This window comes from Oryzias latipes, chromosome 19 (genome assembly GCF_053564925.1).
Source record: "Oryzias latipes strain Hd-rR chromosome 19, Olatipes_Hd-rR_3.1".
Lineage (NCBI taxonomy): Eukaryota > Metazoa > Chordata > Actinopteri > Beloniformes > Adrianichthyidae > Oryzias > Oryzias latipes.
This window is the reverse complement of record NC_136255.1, coordinates 23,258,028-23,280,430: the sequence shown is the minus strand read 5'-3', so window position 1 is coordinate 23,280,430 and position 22,403 is coordinate 23,258,028. Positions and strand designations below refer to the sequence as shown.

The 22,403-nt window shown below is 42.6% G+C and overlaps 1 protein-coding gene across 2 annotated transcripts in view; it reads right to left on the bottom strand.

Annotated features, from left to right (window-relative positions):
• Positions 1-22,403, bottom strand: part of raraa (retinoic acid receptor, alpha a) — a 177,862-nt gene that overhangs the window by 41,527 nt on the left and 113,932 nt on the right. Inside the window, exon 1 of one of the 2 annotated variants that reach the window (XM_011487935.4) lies at positions 855-1,755. The exons of the other annotated variant lie outside the window; for it this stretch is intronic. Within the exon in view, the coding sequence (XP_011486237.1) occupies positions 855-1,032 (178 nt within the window). The 5' untranslated portion in view covers positions 1,033-1,755. Of the gene's footprint in view, positions 1-854; positions 1,756-22,403 lie in introns of those variants that run through there. 2 annotated transcript variants of the gene reach the window in all.

Below are 22,403 nucleotides of genomic sequence, written 5' to 3'. Positions count from 1 at the left end.
CACACACACAATTCCTCCTTTGAGCAAAACAATGTGGAGTCCAGGGATCAGAGGTCTTTTCCTAGGCCAAACCCCCACAGTCTCCCGCAGACGAGCTCACATGGTTTGAATCAATGCTGCCACAAGAGCTGAGGACCGGTGTGATGAACACCATCAAGCCCTCTGCGCTGAAACCACTTTTTAGGTGCTGCCGAACTTAAGAAATCCCGGTCTAAATTTCTCTTTGTTGCTTGTTCCTATAGACATAAAACGAGGAGGAAATTGGCCCATAAGAGCCTTTGGAGATTCCTGCCTTTTACGCTCCTCCAGCTATGAAAGACAACAGAAGTGTGTTGCATAAAGGCCTCCATGTGGTGCAGCTCCTTTGAGGGGAAAGAATGGATCTGGCCTCAGAGATGCTCTGCAATAAAACCCTCGCTGCAGTCAAAATAAACCCCTGTGGAAGTGCACCCAACAAATAAGACCCCAAACATTGCAATGCATTAAAGTCGGGAGTGGCAAATCCAACAAGAGCTGCAGAGAGGAACTCTGGAAGGAAAGTTTGAGCTGATTAGAGCTGGCGTTTCTTCCAAACATTGTTTGTATTAAGTGCATATTTCAGGAACGCCAAAGCCTCAGATTAAGGGGGCTTGGATCAGAGCGCAGCAGCCTGGCTGAGGTTTTCTCAGGAGGAAAACACAGACCTGCGCGCTGTTCTCAGACACAAGAAAGTGGGTCAAGTATATATATCGCAGCAGAGACGCGTGCTGATGGCGATAACGCGCAACGCCGCTCTGGTCTGGACAACATGTTGTAATCAAGCTGTGACACTTTCTGCGACGTTTGGAACGCGCGCATTTACGCACAACACCTACAGTGATTGGAGCCGTTCCAGTGCTGGTTCCTGATGGACGTGCTGTAGGGATGCGGCGCCCCGGGCACCAGTCCTTTCTCTGGGATCAAGCATCCTCTGCTCTGGTTGTAGTAATCCATCATTAAGAAGGGGTTCGGGCTGGGGTTCAGTCCCACAACGTCCACACTCTCGTACATCATACGCGGCAGGGAGGCGGCGGGGAAACCAGCGTTACCAGGAAAGCCGAGCGCGGACGCGCAGACAGACAGCCGAGCCTCGTCGGCTCGCCACCAGCGGAGGTAGAATGAGAGGGCCAGACGGGAGGGGAGGGGGGAACTGCATCAAAAATGAGGGAAAAGTGGTAGATCCGACCCCAGGGGGAGCATGGGGGCATTTGGCATCTTCTTATTGATCGGAAACCAAACAAGCGACGACCGTCTGGAGGAGCTTAATCCGCCGCGCTTCGCTTCAGATCGAGAAGAACAGCCCGCATTGTGTCCGTCCGACTCCGACCGAGCAGCAGAAACGGACAGAGCCCTGCAACTTCCCCGCTCACTCACACAACATGTGAGCCTCTATCCGGAGGGGAGGGGGCGGATCTGATCCGGGAAACCTCGATCTGGCCACGGACCCCTCGGGTGGGATGCTAAATCTCTCTGTCTGTGGAAATTCCGCCGAGTTGTCCTTTAGGGTCGGGCTGTCCCGTTAGCGCGCGCCGCGCCTGCGCTCCTGTGACCGGACGCTCCCGGCTGTGGTGCTGCGGGCCACCGGCGGCTCTCAGGTGTCAGAAGCTGCTCTCCATCCGGGTTCGGGGCGATGCGTGAGTCGGTGCGGGCAGAGAGGGCTGGATCGTTCCCGCAGCAAAGCGCGCCGCTGCCGTCTTCTGCAGAAATGTGACGAGGCGCAGCAGCTGAGGGCTTAGGCTCCGCCTCCCACGGGCTCTTTCTCTGCCCCCCCCTTCCGAGCGCCTTTCATGCGACGCCCCTCCCACTTTTAACCCTTTCGGAGACGTCACCACCCCTCTGTGACCGCGGAGGCTTTAAACAGAAACGCATTTGAGGACTTGATCAAGTTATATGAGCTAATTAATTAGTTTTTAGGATATTCACCCACAAGAATGCAAGCTCCATCCTCTTTTTCCTGGAAGTTTCTTCAACTTTTTTTTTTCTTTTTCAACAAGTTCAGGCTCCTCCCTCCATACAAATTGACCCCCATGCTCCTCACCCTCCGATTTTCCCCTCTCCCCCAACCTCCATCTCCCTAATTTGCCTAATGCTATGCTGCTGAACTTTTCCTGAACCCAGGGAAGAAGGCAGCCTCACCTCCTGGTGACCCACAGCCTGACTTGGATTTGTCTCTGTGGCTCGCTCTCATCCCACATTATTCGAGGTTTCCCACCTTGTACACCCGGAGTAACACCATTACACATTTCCTCAAGTGATGCCCAGAGAGGCGCCTCGCCACTAACACACAAAAAGAAACAAAAAGTGGAAAAGTCACCCCGTCACAGTGACTGACACTTTTCTCACAGCTTCCTTGCAGCTGGAGTGAAGCTTGTTGAGTCGCCGAGCTGCATCGGATTCCTCCAGAAATGATTAACCACTCCAACATTCTTATCATCCAGACGTGTAGCCGTGTCATGCATGAAGATCGACTCCTTGCCAATATAATTGCAACAGACCTGGAAAAGCGTGCTGTTTATCTTTTCAAAGCCAAGTGATGCGCAGAACCAACCAGCTAGTAACAGTCAAAACAAGTCAAACACTTCCTCAAGTGTCAAACTTTAATCTAAAACTCACAGCTGCTGACTTTGAGGTGTTTTTATTTGACTCTTTGCATTAAAATCTTGCATCAACCTTGATATTTTCACACTATACAAAAGGATGCGTTTTAAAAGAACTTTGTTTAGCTCCAGTATTTTACTGTCATCAAATTGCGATAAAATGGCGACTTAATGGGCTTCATTTGGTTGGAGCCGGAAGTAAGTCGATTTTTACGGAGGACGTCACGAGAGTCCAGTTCTCGTGAGCAGTCAATGCAGCTGTTACAACTAAACATATTCATTTAGTAACAGTTTGGGTTTGTAGTTTTTATTCAAGTTTCAAACCTTTCTTCAAACTTTCCGAATTTTTTTCAAGTTAAATTTTTCAAGTATGATCCTGATTTGACCCCATGCACATGAAGATCAAGTGCCAAAAAGTGAACTTAAATGACTAAATCCAAAAGAATTGTTACTCATCAGTTAGTGGAAGATAGAATGACCATGAAACCAACATTTCTCACACAGCCTTATAAAAACAAAAGGTTCCTGACGTGACAGAAAACACTGGACTCGTTTTCCCAGAGCTACGCCTTAATCTGCGCCCGACTGACCTGGCATAACAACACCCGCCTCCCTGCTGGCCCTCCACCTGAGCCAGCGGCCACAGCTGGGTCAGACCACTGCAGTTTTGGGGAACACTTATCAGCATGGAAACTGGCAGGGGGGCCTTTGCCTGCTCCGCCCCCGTGGACTGTGACACTTAATGCAGGCCTCAGTGTGTTTACCCTCCCTGATAAGAGCCAATCCACGGGCCATGGCAACCCGCAGGCTGCATTGATAGCCACGCATTCCTTGACGGGATTAACCCCTTTGAGTAACGGCTGTCAGAAAATGCTGATTTCCTGGGCTCCGTCTTCTTCTCTGAGGGGAGAGCATTCAACCTTAGGTGTGATTGCATGAGACAATCAAAGAGATAACAGAATGTTGACCATTACTTAGTAGAGCAGGGAGAAGTAACAGATTAAACCAATCTGCAGCCACATTTAGCTAAAAGAAAAATCTTCAGGTGCACCCAGTTGTATATAAAAAAGAAAAACTTTGATGTGACTCTGAATGCAGCACATGAATCCCATATTGTGGTCAAAACCAATCAGAGATAGTGAAAGGCACAGCTTCATCTCTGATTGGCCGGTGTACCGATATTCCTTCATTCATATAAACAGAGTAGTCCTTAGATGATGAGAGCAAAATAAGAGAGTGACTATTTTTGTTAAAAAGCCACTCCGATCATCTTTTGAACTGTTTTCAAAGCGTTCCCAGTGGTCTTTTAATTATGATGATGCAGTTTTTAGCCAAAATTTTAAAAAAAAATCTGTAAATTTCTAGGACAAAAGACACTGCAGAGCGGCAGAAGTTCATTAGAAATTCACAGCTGAGTTGTGGGCGGGACAGTTGGCACAGAGATACCCCTCCCCTTTTTCCATCCCCATTGCTGAGAGCTCTCTGTTTACAACCCCAACCTAATATTACTGGTGGAACACAACTAGCAATATTGAAGCTATCTAGCTATAAAGTTTAGGGCCAGATGTTAGCTTAGCCGAGGAAAACAAAGACTGACTGACTTTCCTGATTGAAAATGATTTGAATAAAGACATACTTAGAAATGCAATTTTAAGCATATTTTTCTCTATATATCCTAAACATACCACAAGAACACTTTAGAAACATCAAAACATAATTATCATCGAAGTTGGTCTTTCAGAATTTTCATGAATCGTCTGTAGTAAAATTTTAAAAATGTGATACCACTGGACATGTTTTACTTCGGTTCCACAGTGGTGCCACTTCCATTAGAAACAATTCTAACAAGTTCGAGACAGTCGTCTTTTACAGAAACCAGTTTGAGGTATAAGATGAATACATTTGAAAAGGCCTCCATATATGGTCAATGGATCAAATATTTTCAGAATAAACCAGCTTTTTCCTCAAATGAATATTCTTCTGACAGAAAAAGGCTAAATTGAGAAAGACAGACAGAAGTACCAACATAACCAGTAATGTCACATTTGGCGATATTCCTGTTTTTGATGATATAAAGCAGAGAATAATGCTGCTAAAAATGCAAATTGAAGGTCTGGAAAATGGAGTTGGTGATGTAATAAATGCTGTATTTGTCTTATTTTACTGACATGAAAGAATTTTACAACTGTTTTAATGGGAATTTCAGTGCAGAGAGTGAGGAAGGAAAAAACGATTGTGATGATTAAACCAAAATCGCATTTCTGGCTGATCATTTAATAATCTATTTTCAAGCATTAAGGTGCTAAATCTCTAACATATTCATGTCCAAAAAGGTGGTTCGACCAGTTTTCCTGCTCAGGTACAGTAAAGCTCAAGACATAACGCACTGTGTTTATTGTAAAAGACTGTGGGAAGATGATAGCTGGCAATAGTGCATTTGTGACTGGTTCATCAACATTTGGAGTTGAAACGCTGAAAAAGCTCTGCATCTATTCAAGACATTTCATGCTGCGATAAAGACCCTGCCCGAGTGTCCCCCCTCCATTTCAGCAGCAAATGGACAGCTATTCAAGAACAAAAAGTGTGCCGTTAAATGCAATGCAGCCAAAAAATGTGTGGGCGCTTCACTTTAATGCTGATGCGACCAAGAAGAAAAGGTTTGCCACATGGATGCAGAAAGTTAGCCTAAAGCTCTGATTTAAATTCAAAAAAACTTTTAATAATGTTTTAAACATAGCAGACAGAGTTGAAAAAACCTTGTGTATGCAAATTATTACCCAAAAGTCACCTTTCAATGTATCGAATCAGGGGTAAAAACGCTGTTTGCAGTTTTGCTGTGAATTATTATTGCTAACAAATTGTAGCAAAAACAAACAAAAAAAGACCTAAATTTTAGAGTATTTCAATATTCAAAACAAATATGCCCCCTTATTCTGAAATCATTTTCCACTGGTAAATAGAAAGCATAATTATTTCCGTTTGAGGGGGTCAAATTCAGATGCACAGATGGATTGATAGGGTTGTATTGTTATGGACACAATAGGGAGTAACAGGTGTTTTACATTCCTACTGTTGACCATGTTGTCACAGTTTTTTCCACAGGCCACCTAAAGCTCTGCTTGAACAACCGATTCCACTTCAAGAATTTGTATAACACAAAAAAATAAATCTAATCGATAGATTTATTGTTCAACCCTGCTTGATTTTGCACCACTGTCAGTGTTAAATGTGTACAGTGATACAGACGCCGCCTCGTACTGTAAAGTTCTCCACATTAACATTTGACATGCTACCATTTTGCCACCGGCTGGATTTTTGGTCAATGGATGTAATGTGTAATGTAATAGGTCAACCAGGAACAGCCCAATACTTCCAACCTCAATGTGAGCTTGCAGCCACCTATCATTTGAGCATAGTTTGGTCGATATGTCGATAGAAAAGCAGCACAGAGTCAGCAGGCCAGTGAAACGCAGCAGAGAGCAAAGGGCATGATAACCTTGCTTTGAAATGTCTCAGATATTCACACGTTTAGAGGAACCACTTGGCCTAAATTTGAGTGTATGTGTGCGACAAATACATGGGAACCTGGGAGAGTAAGAGCTGTCAGAGGTCTCTACTGCATCCTCTTGACAGCAAACACTGAGTGGAGCTGCAGCCACAAGAGGTTCAGACCACATTTACACAGCCGTCCAGGTGGCTTTACATGTTTCGGCATCAACAAGTGCCATGCTCCTGAGAACATGGAAAAGTACTTTGGAGTGGCAAAGTCAGAGAGAAAGAGATTGAGCTTCAATCCCTTAAGCTGTCGCTGAAAGTCAGGTCTCAGATGCGGACCGAAGGCTTTCAAGGGCATAAAGTCCAAGAAAAACGGTATTCCGACTGAGGGGAAAGAATTGTTGCGCAAGCAAAAAAAACTAATCGGAGGGATACCGGGCGTGGTAAACATGCAGTAGAGCTTCAAATGAGTGCAGAGGTGGAGAGGGAAAGGGGGGAGAGCCAAAGGAGGATTTTAGGAAGGAATTCAAAGAGTTTTATGGGCAAGGGTGGAAAAGAGATTGCTGCCTGGACCTTGATGGTGTCAAACTATTTTTACTGCCCCCACTCACCATCTCGCTCAGTCCAATCAGGGTTGTTAGAAGTAGTAAAAAAAAAAGTGCTTCCCTGGCCATTCCTTTCCAAAGGAGATGAGCTGACAGGTTAGAACAAACAATGGGGTTGTTTTGTCATCTGGATTATTGGGGATGATAAAAGGAGGAGGGAAAGACCGCTTTTTTCTTTTCTTTTTTTCCAACAGTGGAATCAACTGTGCTGGAGCAGACTGGTTTAGCAAAACAGTGATAATTTGAGTTCTGGGGAAAATCCACCAACATCTGCAATCAGCTGTCCTTTGACCCTTGTGTTCCTGCACTCTAGAGACATATTCCTTTTCCCCTCCGTGCTCCAAGTCAACTTCCTGCACAGTGTGCTCTTTATTGGAGTGGACAGCAAAATCAAAACACAATCAAACTATCTTAAAGTCAGCAGGGAAAAGTGCTAAGCTCTGGTTGCCTGCAGACACTTAAAAGAGAGAGAGAAAAAAAAAGGATCAGACCTGCTGTATCACTAGGACAACACTTTGTTTGGGTAAAAGCCATACCCTGACAAGATAAGGCCAGACATGTTCGAGTTGGAGTGGCCAGGGCCTAATTTTAGAGTTCCTGTCTGCCATAGTGGCTACTACAGGCATTCACAGCTACACCTCCCCCCAAGCACTCCTGCACATGTACCAGCAGATGGCTAATGCCCAGACGATAAAAGGAGCTGGGACAAGCCTCTGCAAAGCTTTCTATCTTTCTTAAATCTTCCCACCAACCTAATAAAGCAGCACAGCGGGGGGATAAAGGAAGAGATGTCAGGCAAGGAAGCACCGAAATGTGTCCTGATCGGAAAAGCAACAAACCCTGAGATAACGATTATGCTGCCCTGTCAGGCGGTGGGACAAAACATGTACACGTCAGCGGCATTATCCGACGACGGCGGCGACGATCAGTGCCATAATCCCTCTCCTGCGCCAGCCCCCCTTCCGTCCCACTTGCTACAAGCTGCCGACTTCCTCGTGCCATGATCACATTTCCCTCGAGTGCGTGCCTGTTTGCTTTCAAACCTACCTGAAAATCCACAGCCTGTGTGTAACCCCTCTATTCCTTTTACTGCCTTTAGAGTTTCTGGGCTTATTTGCACAGCTGGTTTTGGACAGCCTGTACAGACAGCACCAGCCAAACCCAACAACTGTGTTCCCCAATAGACAGCCAAAGTGTAATGAGGGCCCGACCCTTCCATGTGAGAACAAGTGCTAGTTATCGATGCACACAGCACTACATCCAACTCCGTCCGTCAATCTAATGGATAAACAACAAACCAGAACCTCAAGTTAAACTGTGGTATGGATCACATTGGTTTTCCCTCTCCTCTGTGTTTGCCTGTGTGGCTGCATGGGTCTCGGTCAAGGCACCCTCTGATCATTATCCATTTAATGTCCTTGCGACAGCAGATACCAGCCTCTATGGTACGGGTCTATATCTGCCCATAAAGCCTTTTATTGTTTGGCCAAGCTTTATGGCGGCCGTAACCTGGTTTTCTCATTTTTTATGGGGGCCTTCAGTATATCATTAAAGTGGGGGACAAAGCTGCCCACCATCGGTGTTTACGAAAGTATGGCCAACCTATAAATCCATCGAGGCCAGCGGCATTCTGGAAATACCTCAGCAGTCGGAGAAGAAAAAGAAAGAGGAGGAGGGAGGAGACGCAGCTTATTGTCAAGCCTGAAACAGTCCTTCCTCTACAGCCTTCCGTTAGAGACCATCTCCTCAATGATTATTGGGCCTACATGTTCTTTTGCAATGACTCCATCACTCAGCAAATCAAGAGAAAATTGCAATGGATGTTACCCTGGAGGAACAGTATCCCAATATCTATCATGCAGGACTTAAAATGGCCCCCATTAGCTGTCAGATACAGGGAGGCACTTAGTACATACAGATGGACACAAAGAAAATTCTAGTGGGGGGAAAAAGGGACATAAAAAGTGGCAGCTTTATAAAAAACTGTTCTGGGGGAACATCTACTTGGAGCACCTCTAAAAGTCAATGTACCTTGAAGACCCACTCCAATAGAAAACATATTTTTGGTGTTTAATGAAGAAAATTAGGCTTAAAATTGCATTTCTGAGTATTTTGTATATTCAAATCATTGTGAATCAGGAGCAGATGGATATACGCTCCTGATTCACTGAAATCTGGATCAAAGCTGTATGACTGGATAGCTCCAATATTGCTTGCTATTTTTATTGCACCACTAATGTTAGCTTGGGGATGTGAGAGGCTGTAAGATAGCTTGTGGGCGACAAAAGGATGATGGAAAGTAGGTAAGGGCAGGCACACACACCGCGCCAACAGTCTTACCAGCAACTCAGAGGTTAAATTCTAAAAATCTCTTGCCGTTTTGCAGCAATTATGTCCTAGAAGACGACATAGGATTTTTTATTTCGGCTAAAAATGGCATAATCATAAATGAAACCACTGGGAATGCTTTTGAAATAAATAAGAACATAATCAGAGTGGAATTTGAACCCTTTAATACTGGATTAAAGCTCTAGTGTTGACACTTTTTCGACAACCGTTGGGTTCTTCAAACGCTAACGCAATGATTGTAATTCTAGCAAATTCTGAAACGGATCAAAGCAGAATGTAAATCAACGGATCCATCGTTGCGTCAATGTGCAATACTTTATGTTCATTTAGTGTTGCACATTGGTGCAAAGCCGTGTCATAATCAGCTGAATGATTCAAACAGTTAAAGATTTGCAATATGTCACAGTGCGTATGTTATGTAGGAGTCACTGGCAACATGTCTGGTATTAAAGGGTTAAGTTATCTTTGCTGAGAAAGTCCTAATTTCAAATTGATTTCTGGTACTTGAATTATTAAAAACTGGTCAGACGGACATTATGAGATGCTTGAATGTGTCTGTTTAAGTTGTATTTTAACATTCACAGAGAATATCTCTGAAGTTTATTATGCAATGCATTTTAATAAAAGATGACGGGGGTAAAAAATCCTCCACTGAGACAGCTCAAGCAAAATCTTTTTTCAAATTGGAAGGACATTTCTTCATTAACTCTCTTTTTCTTCTGCTTTTTGCACATGTCATGGCTTCCTATTAACATGAATGGCCCTAAACCAAGACATTAATTAATGACCTAGCAGATAAAACAGTTAGAAGCCATCATGGAGGCATTGCACAGGGAGAGTGATGAATGAGATGAACTCCTGCTGGGGAGAACAGAGGGACACAATGAGAGGGAGAAGCAAAACTGTGTCTTTATCTCAAAAGATTTGAAGCTTTTGATTTTGCCTTTTGCGATGATTTAAAGCATTTCATCTTCTTCCAATTGCCATTGCTCTCTTTGCTATCTGAAGAGCTAAGTGGAGCAAATGTGCTGTTTTCTATTCAGAGGTGTGATGCTTAAAGCGATCTGAAAGAAAAGTGTGTGTGTGTGTGTGTGTGTGTGTGAGTGGGTATGCTTTAAGTGGATTGTGGATTGTCCTCAGTTTTGTGCCCAACCCAAAACATAACACTTTCACGAGTGACCTCCACTTAAGTGGTGCCCCTAACACCAGCGCCAGGCAGGGCACAGCAGTTGTTGTGCTTGTTGCACAAAGACTAAACGTGTGGTGTGCACGTGTTTGTGTGTGCGTGTGTGTGTGTGTGGGGGAAGCGGGGGTTTCTGTAATACAGCTCTAATCCTGCTTTGTTCTGCTGTAATAGTGACTGCTCTCCTTTCAGCATGTCCACCTGCTTTATACCGACTTCCATGTTTTACGCTCCTGCAGGTTTGAATCTTAAAATGGGAAGTTTTCAAAAGTGCAGAGCTGGTTTAGATGTTAATGAAAAAATGTGAAATCTCTTGCTTAGCCAGCAGGTTTTAGGCGGGGGGGGGACAACAAAAGCCCTTGGGAGAGCAACAGACTGCGACGGCTTGGAGTATGACAAATGCCTCTGCCACCACTGTGGCCCCTGTTGCTCTGCATTTTACATGGAGGTAAGGAGAGGCTCCTGCACTATTCTACCATGGAGAAGGAAGTAGGGTTATTGGAATGGATGTCTGTGGGATGGGAATAGAGAGCAGCTTTTTTAACTCTTGGACCTGGGCTATTTGGTTTGGACCAAAGTTTGTTTCCATGAACAAACCCCTTCACCTGGACCGTTGTGAGAGTGTCATACTTAGGCTTGGAGCGAACAACAGAACTCTGGTCCATTTACATACAAACATCTTATGCTACGTTCCCACCGGGCTTGTGTCGCACATTCGAGTATGCACTGAATGCAGGTTCTTGGACATTCTGTTGGTAGAGGTCTTGTGCGAAATGTTGAAGCGATGCAAATCTTGCTCCAGACTTTTTCTTCCACAGCTCTATTCCGGTATATTAAAGACTTGGCCGGCCAGGCACAAACTCCAATTATTTATTTCTTCTCCATGGTCAATTTTCAATCAGTTGTCCCTTCTATGAATTAAAAAGAACACTACCCATGCATTACTACCAAATCAAAGTCCCTGATTGGTCAAAGTTCAACTGGTTTAACTTGCATGAACGTGTACGTTTTGAATGTGGAAGCCCCAATACATTATCTAAGAGCAGAAGGGATGTAAACACAACACGAGTGAAAATCCAGTTTAGATTAAAAACTATTTGGGAAACTCCCCCTCTGGTCAGTGTTGCCTGATACACATAAGATACACGACCAGGCGTGTGGGATGTACTACTCCCATTTGTTCTCAATAGTGCAGTGTAAATGCACTTTCCATACCACAAAATGGGGAAGAAGTGCCCTTATTGCTCACTACAGAGCTCAACTCCAAGTCTAGAGTATGTTGGTGTAAATATAAATGACTTGAGGAAGATAATTCAATCAAAATCCAGTCCTCAAGGTCAAGAAAGGAAATCTGAGAGCTGAGGTTAACATAAAACAATTATTTATTACAAACAGTACAGCAGCATGGTGCATTTTTTTCTACTGTTCAAATTTAGTCCCAGGCGGCACAAAAGATGCTCTAAGCTAACCAATCTCAGTCAAGTAAAAAAGACTTGGAACTCAGAAGTTTTACCAATATCCTCTCAAATTGGAGGATTTCATTAAGGCAAAGAAGAGAGAGAGTTTTTTCAAAAATGCTGTCGCTTTGGACTAATGGCTGGCCATCACAATGGTTCTCCGAGCCATCTGTGTTGTGAACCCTCAGATGGGATGGGGGGGGGGGGGGGGGATCTCAGAAAGTAAGTAAATAGGCCGAGACAAAACGTGAAAGCCACAGAGGAGCACATCATTATGAGGATGCATCTTGCTATTCTCTGCATGATACCAGAAGAGGAGGAGGGGTGATACATGAAAAAGAGGCCTGATAATATTTAACCAACAGAGCTCCATCATTAATCTGGATCATCACCCCCCCACACATCATCAGTCCTTTTGCTCTGCTCCAGGCTCATTGTCATTCTGACTATGGCTTCTTTTCAGTCTTTATTCAATATTTTTGAGCTATTGTTCCACCTTACATGCCCCCCCTGAACTACATTACTTTTCCCACTCAGTGCAGAAAGAAAAGGGGGCAAGAGCCGAAAGAGACACAATATGTTATGGTGTCAGGGGCAACAAAAACAGCAGCCAGCCATGTCAAAAGTCTGGGTTGCTCATGCAAACTCCAGGCAAAGAGCATGGCTCAGATTCCTCCCTCGTATGCGCATGCAGGCGGTTTTTTATCTCCTCCTAACGCACACACACACACACACACACACACACACACATACACACAAAAACACGCACACTTGCAGTGACCTGGCGGGCTCTGCTGGGCTCTTTGAATGAAAAAGAGAAGTCATTTATCCGACTCATCTTTGTTGCACCTCGCAGCATCTTTTAAAAACACTCTTTATTCCTCGCTAAGGCTAAAGCTGCACCTCACTGACAGCATGATGGAGAGCACCGTTCTGCCTCCTTTTCTTCCACCTCCCTCCTTCCTCCGTCTCTGGAGCTTCTTCTGTCTTCTCTTCCCGGCAGCTAACAACTCTTGCAAAAAATAAAAACAGAGGATAGGCTTGAATGGCGATCTAAGAGCGCAGAGGTGTGTGCCGGCATGGGCTCTTGTCTGCAAGATTATATAAGATCATTTGGCACTATGTCAGTATTTGCATAATTATTTGGGAGGGGGGAGGGAGAACACAAACCTGTGGAGATTGCATCTTTCATTATTAATCATTAAAGTTTTTTTTTTTTTTTTGCTAAACCACCCTCAGCTGTGTGAGCAGAGACTAAAATACTTCCAAAGCTTTATCGGCTCATCTAATATCTGGCTTATGCTCCGCCCTCGGGAACGCGCGTTCCAGTGCCTCTTCCAACTAAAGGTTTAAGTAAACGCTCGATTCTGCACATTTCAGGCTTGTGCGTTCAAAACTTTCGTGTTCATGCGTTGCTTTGCAAGTTTTTATGACCGTTTTCGGGCTTTTTGTGCAAAACGTGCGTTAAACGTTAAATCAGCTGAACTTTGACCTATCAGGGACTCCGATTTAGTAGTTATGTAGGGGTAGTGTCCTTCTTAATTCATGGAAGTGCCAACGGATGGAAAATTTATCAGGAAGGAAAAAATACATAATTGCAATTCTTTACAAGATTTGCACCATGTGGACATTTAGGACCAAGCCTCCTCCAACTGTAGGTACAGGCATTAGAACCGGGGGATAAACGTATTTAAAGACCCACTTCAATCAATTTTTGAGCCATTTTGAAAGCGTTCAAAGTGTAGCAAACTGAAAAAAAACCCCAGATGTTTTCCAAGCCATAGTTTCTGCAGAGCAACAGTGGGTCATCAGAAATTTCCATTGGGGGCAGGACTGTTAGCATAAAGAACCCCCCCCCCCCTGTTTCCCTGTTGCATTTAATAGTTTAATAATTAATAAAGAAATACTCAAATATATCATCAGAAAAATGCCACTAAAACATGTTAAAAAACAAAACTTTTAATCAGAGTGGGTCTTTGAAGACTAGAAAACTTCATCAAAGCAGGAGAATAAATGTGCAATCACACTCATGAGCACATTTCAGTCAGCATCTCCCCCGTCTAGACAGTTGAGATGTCGGCCCGCTTGCTCTGTGTGTTTGGACAGTGAAATAGTTTCTATGCAACCAAGCAGACATCAACATTCACACCTCCAACCAACTTGGAAAAAAAAAGCCCTCCTCTTTCCAGCTCCCCTCTTTTCAATCCGTTCTGCAAAATTCCTCCAAACCAGAACCACATCCCTTTTTTTTTCAATTCTGATTCAAGATTTAAGAAGGCAAAAACAACACAGACTCCTGTCAGTCTTACTTGTTCCATTTTGCATAGAAAGAACTCCAAATAAAACAATAAATCATACAGCAGACTATGATGCAGCGGTAAGGCCCCAGATGTGATGCTTGAGTGATGCAACCCCTTCTACATTAGAAGCACTTTGGTGGAGGAGAAGTGGGACAGGGGGTTTAATGGCTCAGAGATGCAAGAGTCTGGATCTAAGCCTCCTGTGAGTGCTGGCTCTAATCCAAGCAAACATCTGTGATGGGAGGTGCCGATCCAACAGGCCCCTCCTCCCAAATCCCAGCATTCCTCTGCCTTCTACAGCTCAACTAAATTCCTGATGAATTGTCCAACAAAAAGGGAGTGGACGGGTCTGATCTCAAGCATTACAGTGAAACTCGAGAATTGGAACAGCCTTGACACATAACTGGAAAGTACAGAAGTAGGGGTTCTGCACTTCCTTTAGTTGCTGCAATGTGGTGATTGAGCGGCAACAGTTGCCAAGTGGATTGAATCAGCAGGTTTGATCCGAGCATACACCTGAAGTTCTAATAGAGCCGATCCTCACCGCCTCACTGCTCACACCCGGAACACCTCTGCATTTGCAAGTAATGGTTTAAAAGCCGACAAAAATAAAACATGTGCTTTTTCCAAAACCTGCAGAATTGTATAAAGATATTTACTGTTGCCAGCAAACGTTTTAATAAAATAAAATGCATATTTATAGGTTTGAGAGATTTTCTAGTACAAGTAAGAAACTGGGGGTGCATAATTCATAAAGGACAGAAGTGACAGTTAACAAGAGTGTGTCACAGGACAGCAATGTTTTATCCATCCATCCATCCTTCCTTCCGTCCATCCATGCAATTTTTCCGCCTCGCTCTGCTGTCGGGAGTTCAGATAAAGGATAATGGATCTGTTGACATTCACCCGTTCGGATAAAAAAATCCTCATAAAGCGGCAGATGCGGCACTAGAAAATGTAACGTGCCTCGTGAATTAAACAGTGAGTCTGTATGAAAGGGCTGTTATTTAAAGGGTTATATCAAAGTGCAGCTCAGAGTAATGGTTTTTTTTAATTTACTTTTCATCCCTTCATCACTAGAATATACAGCGGAAGTCAGTTGAGCAATAAAAAACTTGTTTTTTACAGTTTTCTGTCAGCAGCGGGAGGAAGGTGTGCTAAAACAATGTTGATGTTGTCAAAGCGCAAGTTGTTTCTGTTCAGTTTTCCCGAGTTTGAGAGGAAGAGCGCGCTTCACCTTGGCTTCATGTGATGGAAGCAAGTTTTCTTATGAGCTGCACTGCTTTGCTGCTCTGGTTTATTTTTGAATGTTGCTAAAAGTTCTCAAGGCTGCTTGTTTATTTTTGTTTACCGTGGTGTAATAGTACAAAAAAAGTTATATATTTTTTACATTTTGCCGGCAGGAGCTCCTTATTCCAATTTTTTTACTTTACAATATTTGTTTAGATCCTCACATGACATAAATTGGTCAGATCTCTATAGAAAACTTCATGTAAATAGTCGGCAGACTCCGCAACGTTTGATAGTCTTGCACATTTTAAATAAACTTATTCCACAATACTATTAGATCGTTATTTTCAAGGGTCTAAGCAATGAATTTGATTGGTATATTCATATCAAACAAAGGTTGGGGTTGTCTGGGCCCATGGGGGGTCATACGGAGCAAACACCCACTCTTATCATCTTTTAAACTATTTTTAAAGTGTTACCAGTGGTCTTTTAGTTGCGCTTATGTCATTTTTAGTCCAAATTGCAAAAAAAATAAAATAAAAATAACCTTGGGCAACGTTTTAGCAGAGCAGAAGGAGTTTTTTAGAAATTCTCCTCCGAGTTGTGGGCAGGACCGTTGGTGAAGAGCAACCCCGCCCCCACTCCCCTCCCCGTTGGTGAGAGCTCGAAGCAGGGAGGTTGCGGCCCACCCAGCGTATTTTTCTATCAAAAACATGCTCTTTTCCAAACTGAATGTTTTTCTTCTGCTTCTGATTCACAACGATTTGAATAAAGAAATACTCAGAAATACAATTTTAAGTTTTTCTTTAAATATGTCCTCCATCATCAGAAAAATGCCACAAAAAACATGGTAAAAGCCCCATTTTCATTGGAGTGGGTCTTTAAAGGGAGCACAGGTGTGTGTTGCTTGAGGATTGTCAGGGAAATGGGACGTTGTTGTGTGCGTGGTGAGTTTTGTGAAGTAATTACAAGGCTAATGTAAGTTGCACCCACTTCTGGCGGCGCATGGGTGATGCTGTTGCATGGCGCCCTTACAGAACCCTGTACTCGTTCGTAAAGTGTGAGTAATAGTCCAAGGGGTATGCACATGATACACAAGAACATTTCTCCCACTTAACCATTTCTTTCTTTTGCATGTTGTATAAGTGTACGCTCCAATCTGTCACTCGCAGTATGCATATAAAAAAAAGGAAGCATGAATATTTTCGAGGTGTACGATCCTAAAGATTTTGTGTGCCTCGTACAGGTTTACCCATTTTTCACCAGCAGACAGCCCGGATCCACCCTTAAGGGGAGTTCTTACTAATTTTCCCCAAACTGGCACTCCTCTTTCAACATGCAATATTGTAACATTTTCAATTAAATCCTAACAGTTTTTCTACTTTCCTGCACTTTAACAACATATGACGTCAAAAAGAGATCTTTTTTTTTTTGCAAATTGCATAATTCGAATTCCAATGCATTCCTGTGACTCCACTTTCACTCTCACTCTGACTTAAAGCCCTGCAGGCATGGCGCTGAGGCTTCTGCCAGACTACACCTCAGACTTTACCTGTCAGCTGCAGCCAGTTATTCAGAGTTCTGCAGGCAGAGCTCAAAGTAATGATCATAATTTATGTCAGAGAAGCATCCGGCGAGTAACGACGGCCAGAAATGCAGCGACTCCTGAGACTGCCTGTCACGGCCGCAGCTGACCTTCTGTGAGGTGTTACCAACCCAGAGTGGTGTGTGTGTGTGTGTGTGTGTGTGTGTGTGCGGTTCGTATCTGAACCCACAACTGCTATTCGAAATTTGTGGAAAAGGTTAGCAAAGGTAGCGCAGCAAATCCCACCATCAGCAGCATGCAGGTGCGCGATCATTCCAGCAAAAAGAGGACAATGGGAGCATGTCGTCTCTATCGCTGCCTCTGTGTGCCAAAAAGCCACTCATCTGGCAAAAGAGCTGACATGGACACATCATCCTGTGGCTTTTTTTTTTTTTGTCCAAAGACAAACTCCACCACATGGCACCGACCAAAGTGGCAATCAGGCTGAACTGCACAAAACCTCATTTTGAGGCTTGATTTTAAAAATGTGCCTTTTGTATTGTCTCAATTACATTGTAATCATTTAGTTCAAGTCTTTTAGATAAAGCTAAACAGTTTATAAAAACAGCTTTTATAACAAAGAAAGGAATTACTATTCGAAACAAATCAGAGGCGTTTCAACTGACATCTATTCAAAAGCTGCTTTCAACAGAAAACAACACCCACTCCTCTGTCAGCGTGATGAAAAATTCAACAGAAGGGAAGTAAAAAAACATCCAAACAAAATGTAGAAACGATCAAATTAATCAACAAAGTCCTTGAGAAAATACATTGCAAAAGCAGTTCCTCTGAGAGTGCATGAGAATAGAAACAGGTCCTTCTGTGAGCTCTCTGGATTTCTTAAGTATTGTGACAGCACAGACCAAGATCACACAGGAAGGTATCACCCCCCCCCCCCTCTCTCTGTTACATAATATTCCACACCTTGAAATTTGGGAAAGAAAATTGTTTAAAATGTAATAAAATCAATGAAAAGGGTGGCATGTGGAGGGGACTAAATCCACGATCATCTTCTCTTTAAAGAGCAGAATCTTTCCGAAAAACCTTTTAAAAATAAATAAATAAAATTCTTTGGTCAAGTAATAAAAAAATATTTTGATTATATTCAGTTTAAATATGCACAATATTTACTGGTTCAACAGATTTAAACAAGGTTCAGTCACTGTAGAAACTATAAAAACATATAATAGTTTTCTACTGACTGACAATCACTGACTTTCAAATTGAAGCTAATTTAAAAATGTATTTGGAGTCAGGGCAGTTCATAAAGTCACCACTAGGGGTTTTTTGCATGAGCAAATCAGCACCTATTCACTCCACATTCAAGTATTTCACACAGCACAAATAAACTGTAATTACTGCCTAGTTTTCAAAAGTAATTTTTTGCATCTTCAAATAAAGTTTATATTCAAGATCAAATCTGCAGAAAAAAATAGGGGCGTGGCCTTTTGACTGCCAGGTAAATGGCAAATGGAACATACTTATGTGGCACCTTGCTTTAACCCTTTAACACTGGAGATGTCACTGGCAATGACACCTTAATAACACAAAATCTTGGGAATATCGTAACTTTTTTACTTCTACGCAATTAACGATAATTAGCTGATTCCAACGCAGACAAAAGTTTTTTTTTTTAGGCTTTGCACAGATATTCAGCACATTTCTAACAAAGTGTTGCATAGTAACGTAACAGCTTCTGAATCCATTGGAAGGACGTAAATTGCGTATACGCAGTTGAAGAGTTATGGTAGTCTAAAGAATGTAAAAACGCTAAATCTCTGGGGGTAAACGGTTAAAGCTCAAAGCACTTCCATGTCCCATTTACCCATGCAGACACATTCATGCCTTGCATGGATCCAACCTCTAACCGGTTACAGTCGCTCTGGTAGGCGAGCATTACCTCCTTTGGGTTATAGTTAGACCAATGGGCATGTTCCTGGACCTGCTTCTGCTCAAACCAGCCTTTTGCCCATTTTTGGGGGCAGCCAGAGCTGGGCATCGTCTCTGTTAACAGTTTACTGTGCAGAGGCATTGGCGCTTATGACCATTAAAAAGCATTTTTAATGCAATGACTTTCCATGTGTCCTCTCTACCACAGACTGGCACACATGACAGCGATAGTCATAGTAGCAGCAGACCAAATGCTAGTCAGGTTGTGCTTAGAGCTTCACCAGCAAGCCATCTCCAGACCAATGGCTATCTAAATGGACAGCTAAATCGACTAGTGTTTTTAAATAGTTGAAAAATAGGAGAAAAACACTTCAGTGAAGGCTAACAAGAACTATGTTGGCATGGGAACAAACGCAATCATGAAATTGTTTGACCAAGGAAAAAAAACACATCAATTTTCGTGGAAATGAACATTTAATTCTAAGAAATGAACAAAACAAAAATGAGAGGGTCGTAATAACAGACAAAGCAAAAGAAAACACAAGTACTGCTCTTGTGCCGTCATCAAGCTCTACCATGTTAGCTTTTATCCGAGTTGCAGAGAAAGGATGGATCAGAGAAAAACATGCTGTAGAACAGAGAATTTTTTCCTCTAATTGGTTTGTTGGAAATATTCTCAAAATGCAAGTCCAAATGTTGCTTCATGGGGAAAATTAACGATTGTGCCTCGTTTAGCCTGCATCTGTGGGCATATCTGCTTGCTTCAACACATAATTTCCTCTCCTTTCTCTTATCTTGCTCCTTTGATTTAAAATGATCTGTCCGACGCTTCTCCTACCATTCTTTTCAGCATCACTCATGTTGCTCGGCAGATCCGTAGTCTGAGGAGGAAATGTACGACTCTGCATAATCAACTTAACTGCTCTGCCGTCTGCCGCTGAACTGAGCAGCTTTAAGGCTGACTGGTCACACGACTGCATTTCCTCGGCTTATGGTGAAGTTGTCAGATGCCCAGGCAGTCAGAGACAGAAGATCCAGCTGCTTCTCATCTGCTGCTCTCAGTGGTTGCGGTGACTAACGAGACTCTCTCAGTTTGTGTGTTTTAGTGGTGTACAAGCCTCTGTCTTCCCGGCTTCCATTGTACAAATTCTTTACATACCTTAAAAACAACTGTACATTTCTTTTCACCAATTCGTGAGTTTAGGGCCGTGGATGAGGGAAAAAAAACTACTACTAGTATTCAATAAGCCACAGATTAAACTGCAAGAACTTTTGTTATAAAAATCAATTTGCAATAGCTTTGATTTGAGATTTTCTTATATCAATCAAGAAATTGTCTTTTGAGTGACAAGTGACTGTTTAATTTGTAGCTCTAGAGGAGCCTTACAGGACAACAACTGATAGGCTCGTATGATCCTTCTGTGTTTTTAAAGCTGAAAATTCTGTAAAACAAACCCCTGGTCATCAGAGAAGTCATCTCTAGGTCCTTTTCAGTCTTTTCCACATTTATTTTTACTGAATACTTAATTAACAAATAAAAAAATTGATATATGTTAACTTCAAAAGCAATGAAAATGACTCTAGGAGATTTCAACTTGAACATAAAGAAATGTACAACGACGTATGATAATACTGGCTTTCCCCATATGATCATGCCTATAATCAATCACGACTTCCCAGGTGTCCCTCTTGCTGTGCAGGAACAAGGCATAAATGTGGATTCTGGTACAGAATCTTAACTCGTTATGAGGAATCACATTTTGTAATTGTGTTACGACATCAGCTTGCGCTCTTCCCGATACAATCTGCAACATCAAGATCACGGCGTCATATTTTGAGCAACCGGACACTGATGCTTATGTCAAACCCCAGCTGACTTCAGTGACCTGGGTGGGATCATTATTCTGACATGAACATGAGTCATTTTTGTCTGAGTTACAGTTTCTGAAAAGTTGCGTAAATCTTGTAAAGTTGGGTAACCAACAGAATTTCTGAAAAATCTCAAATTTCAGGAGTTTTTATGAAGAACCAGTTTCTGAGGAAAGACCGAAATGCTGCAAACAAAACAAAACAAAAGATCAGAGCCAACTTATCGCTGTATATTTGAGTGGTCTGGTGTTACTCGTTTCTGCATAAGACAAAGAAAAGCAGGACGCTGTATCCGTTTAATATTTTTTTCTTCTCAAATCAGAAGAGGTAGTAACACAAAAAGGCAAATTCGACAGACACTGATGATTCAAGCCCGTGAAGTTGCGGTTGAGTGCAACACTCACTTTGTGTGCACAGTGACATCAACACTGCTTCAAAACAGTCTCTACTCTTCTTGGCTCAATGAAAGACAGGTGCCACCTCTGTGAAAAATACAGAAGTACACTGCCACATATTTTTTCTCCTGAAGTTTCCCTTCTGCTTCTTCCCTTGCATTGATGCTCCACTGAACCAGTTTTTCTTTTTTTTCCAAGGCTCTTTGTTTCTGTCCCACTTCACTTCCCCCAGTCTCTGTCTCTCTCTTGGGGGAAGTCTCAGTGCCAGTCTGGAGTTTTATTTGAGTAATTTACATCCCCTCTGACAGCCTTCTGTGCCCCCCTACAACCCTCCGCTTTTACTACAAGCAGACCTCATAAAACAGTCATTCTCTGTGATGAGAAAGGGAGCAAAGGGGAGTGCGTCTGGCTGAGCTACAATCCAGAGAAAGCTGATTGTAAAGAAAACAGGAACACATGGTCACTTGGTGTTCCGTGTGCTTCTTGTCCGTCTGGGCAGTCCAGATTTGGGACAGTTGATGGGTTGGTTTCTTGACCCAGCAAGCTTTAGTATATCCATGGATCAAGCGTTAATCCTCTAGTCATCATGTGCTTGCTGTGTACTTAACAAGTTCCCCCATGGGGTCAAGGGTCAAATAGTAATTCCATTAATATCTGGCACGGACTTCTAAAAGCTCATTTATGGAAGCACAAAGGTATTTCGTCAACTTCAGTCAACGCAGATGGAGTGAAGGATTTGGAACGCTCAGTTAGTACAGACCGGCTTTTGTGCAACTTTAAAAAAAACAATAGAATACAGCTCAACAAGATGATGAGATGTGTGGGTCAAATGCTGATTGGTTAAAACTAAATCCTCAATGGACAATTTTCAGTCTTCTAGATTGTCCATTCATTTAAAAAGCAGTCAGACAGACCTCGCAACAAGGTGAGGGTGTATGGAGAGAAATTAGACTCAGTCGGATTTGTGCGTGCGTAATTCTTGATTTGTGCGTAAATTAGGATTTGTGTATGCATATTCTTGCTTTGTGCGTGCGTGAATTAGGGTTTGTGCATAAATTTGGATTTGTGCATGATTTGTTACTCACATAATACGTTTTGTGTATAAGTTCAAAAAATATAAAATAAAATAAAAATACAAAATGCAATTTAGGTATGCACAAATTAAGATTACAACAGCTTGAAACTACTTACACACACGTCTTTAAAAAACACGTATAAAAAACACGTACCCACTGAAGGAAATAACGTAATTCCTTCAGTGGGTGTAGCAGGGCTTAAAAAAACTTTAAAGGAAAATAAAAATTATTATCTGAGAATATGACGTTCACTTTTAAATGCTAATATATATATTAAAAGTATATTATTCTCCGAGACACCGAATTGATACAAAATGCGTAACAGGAGCGACCAGTAGGGGGCACTATTTTTAT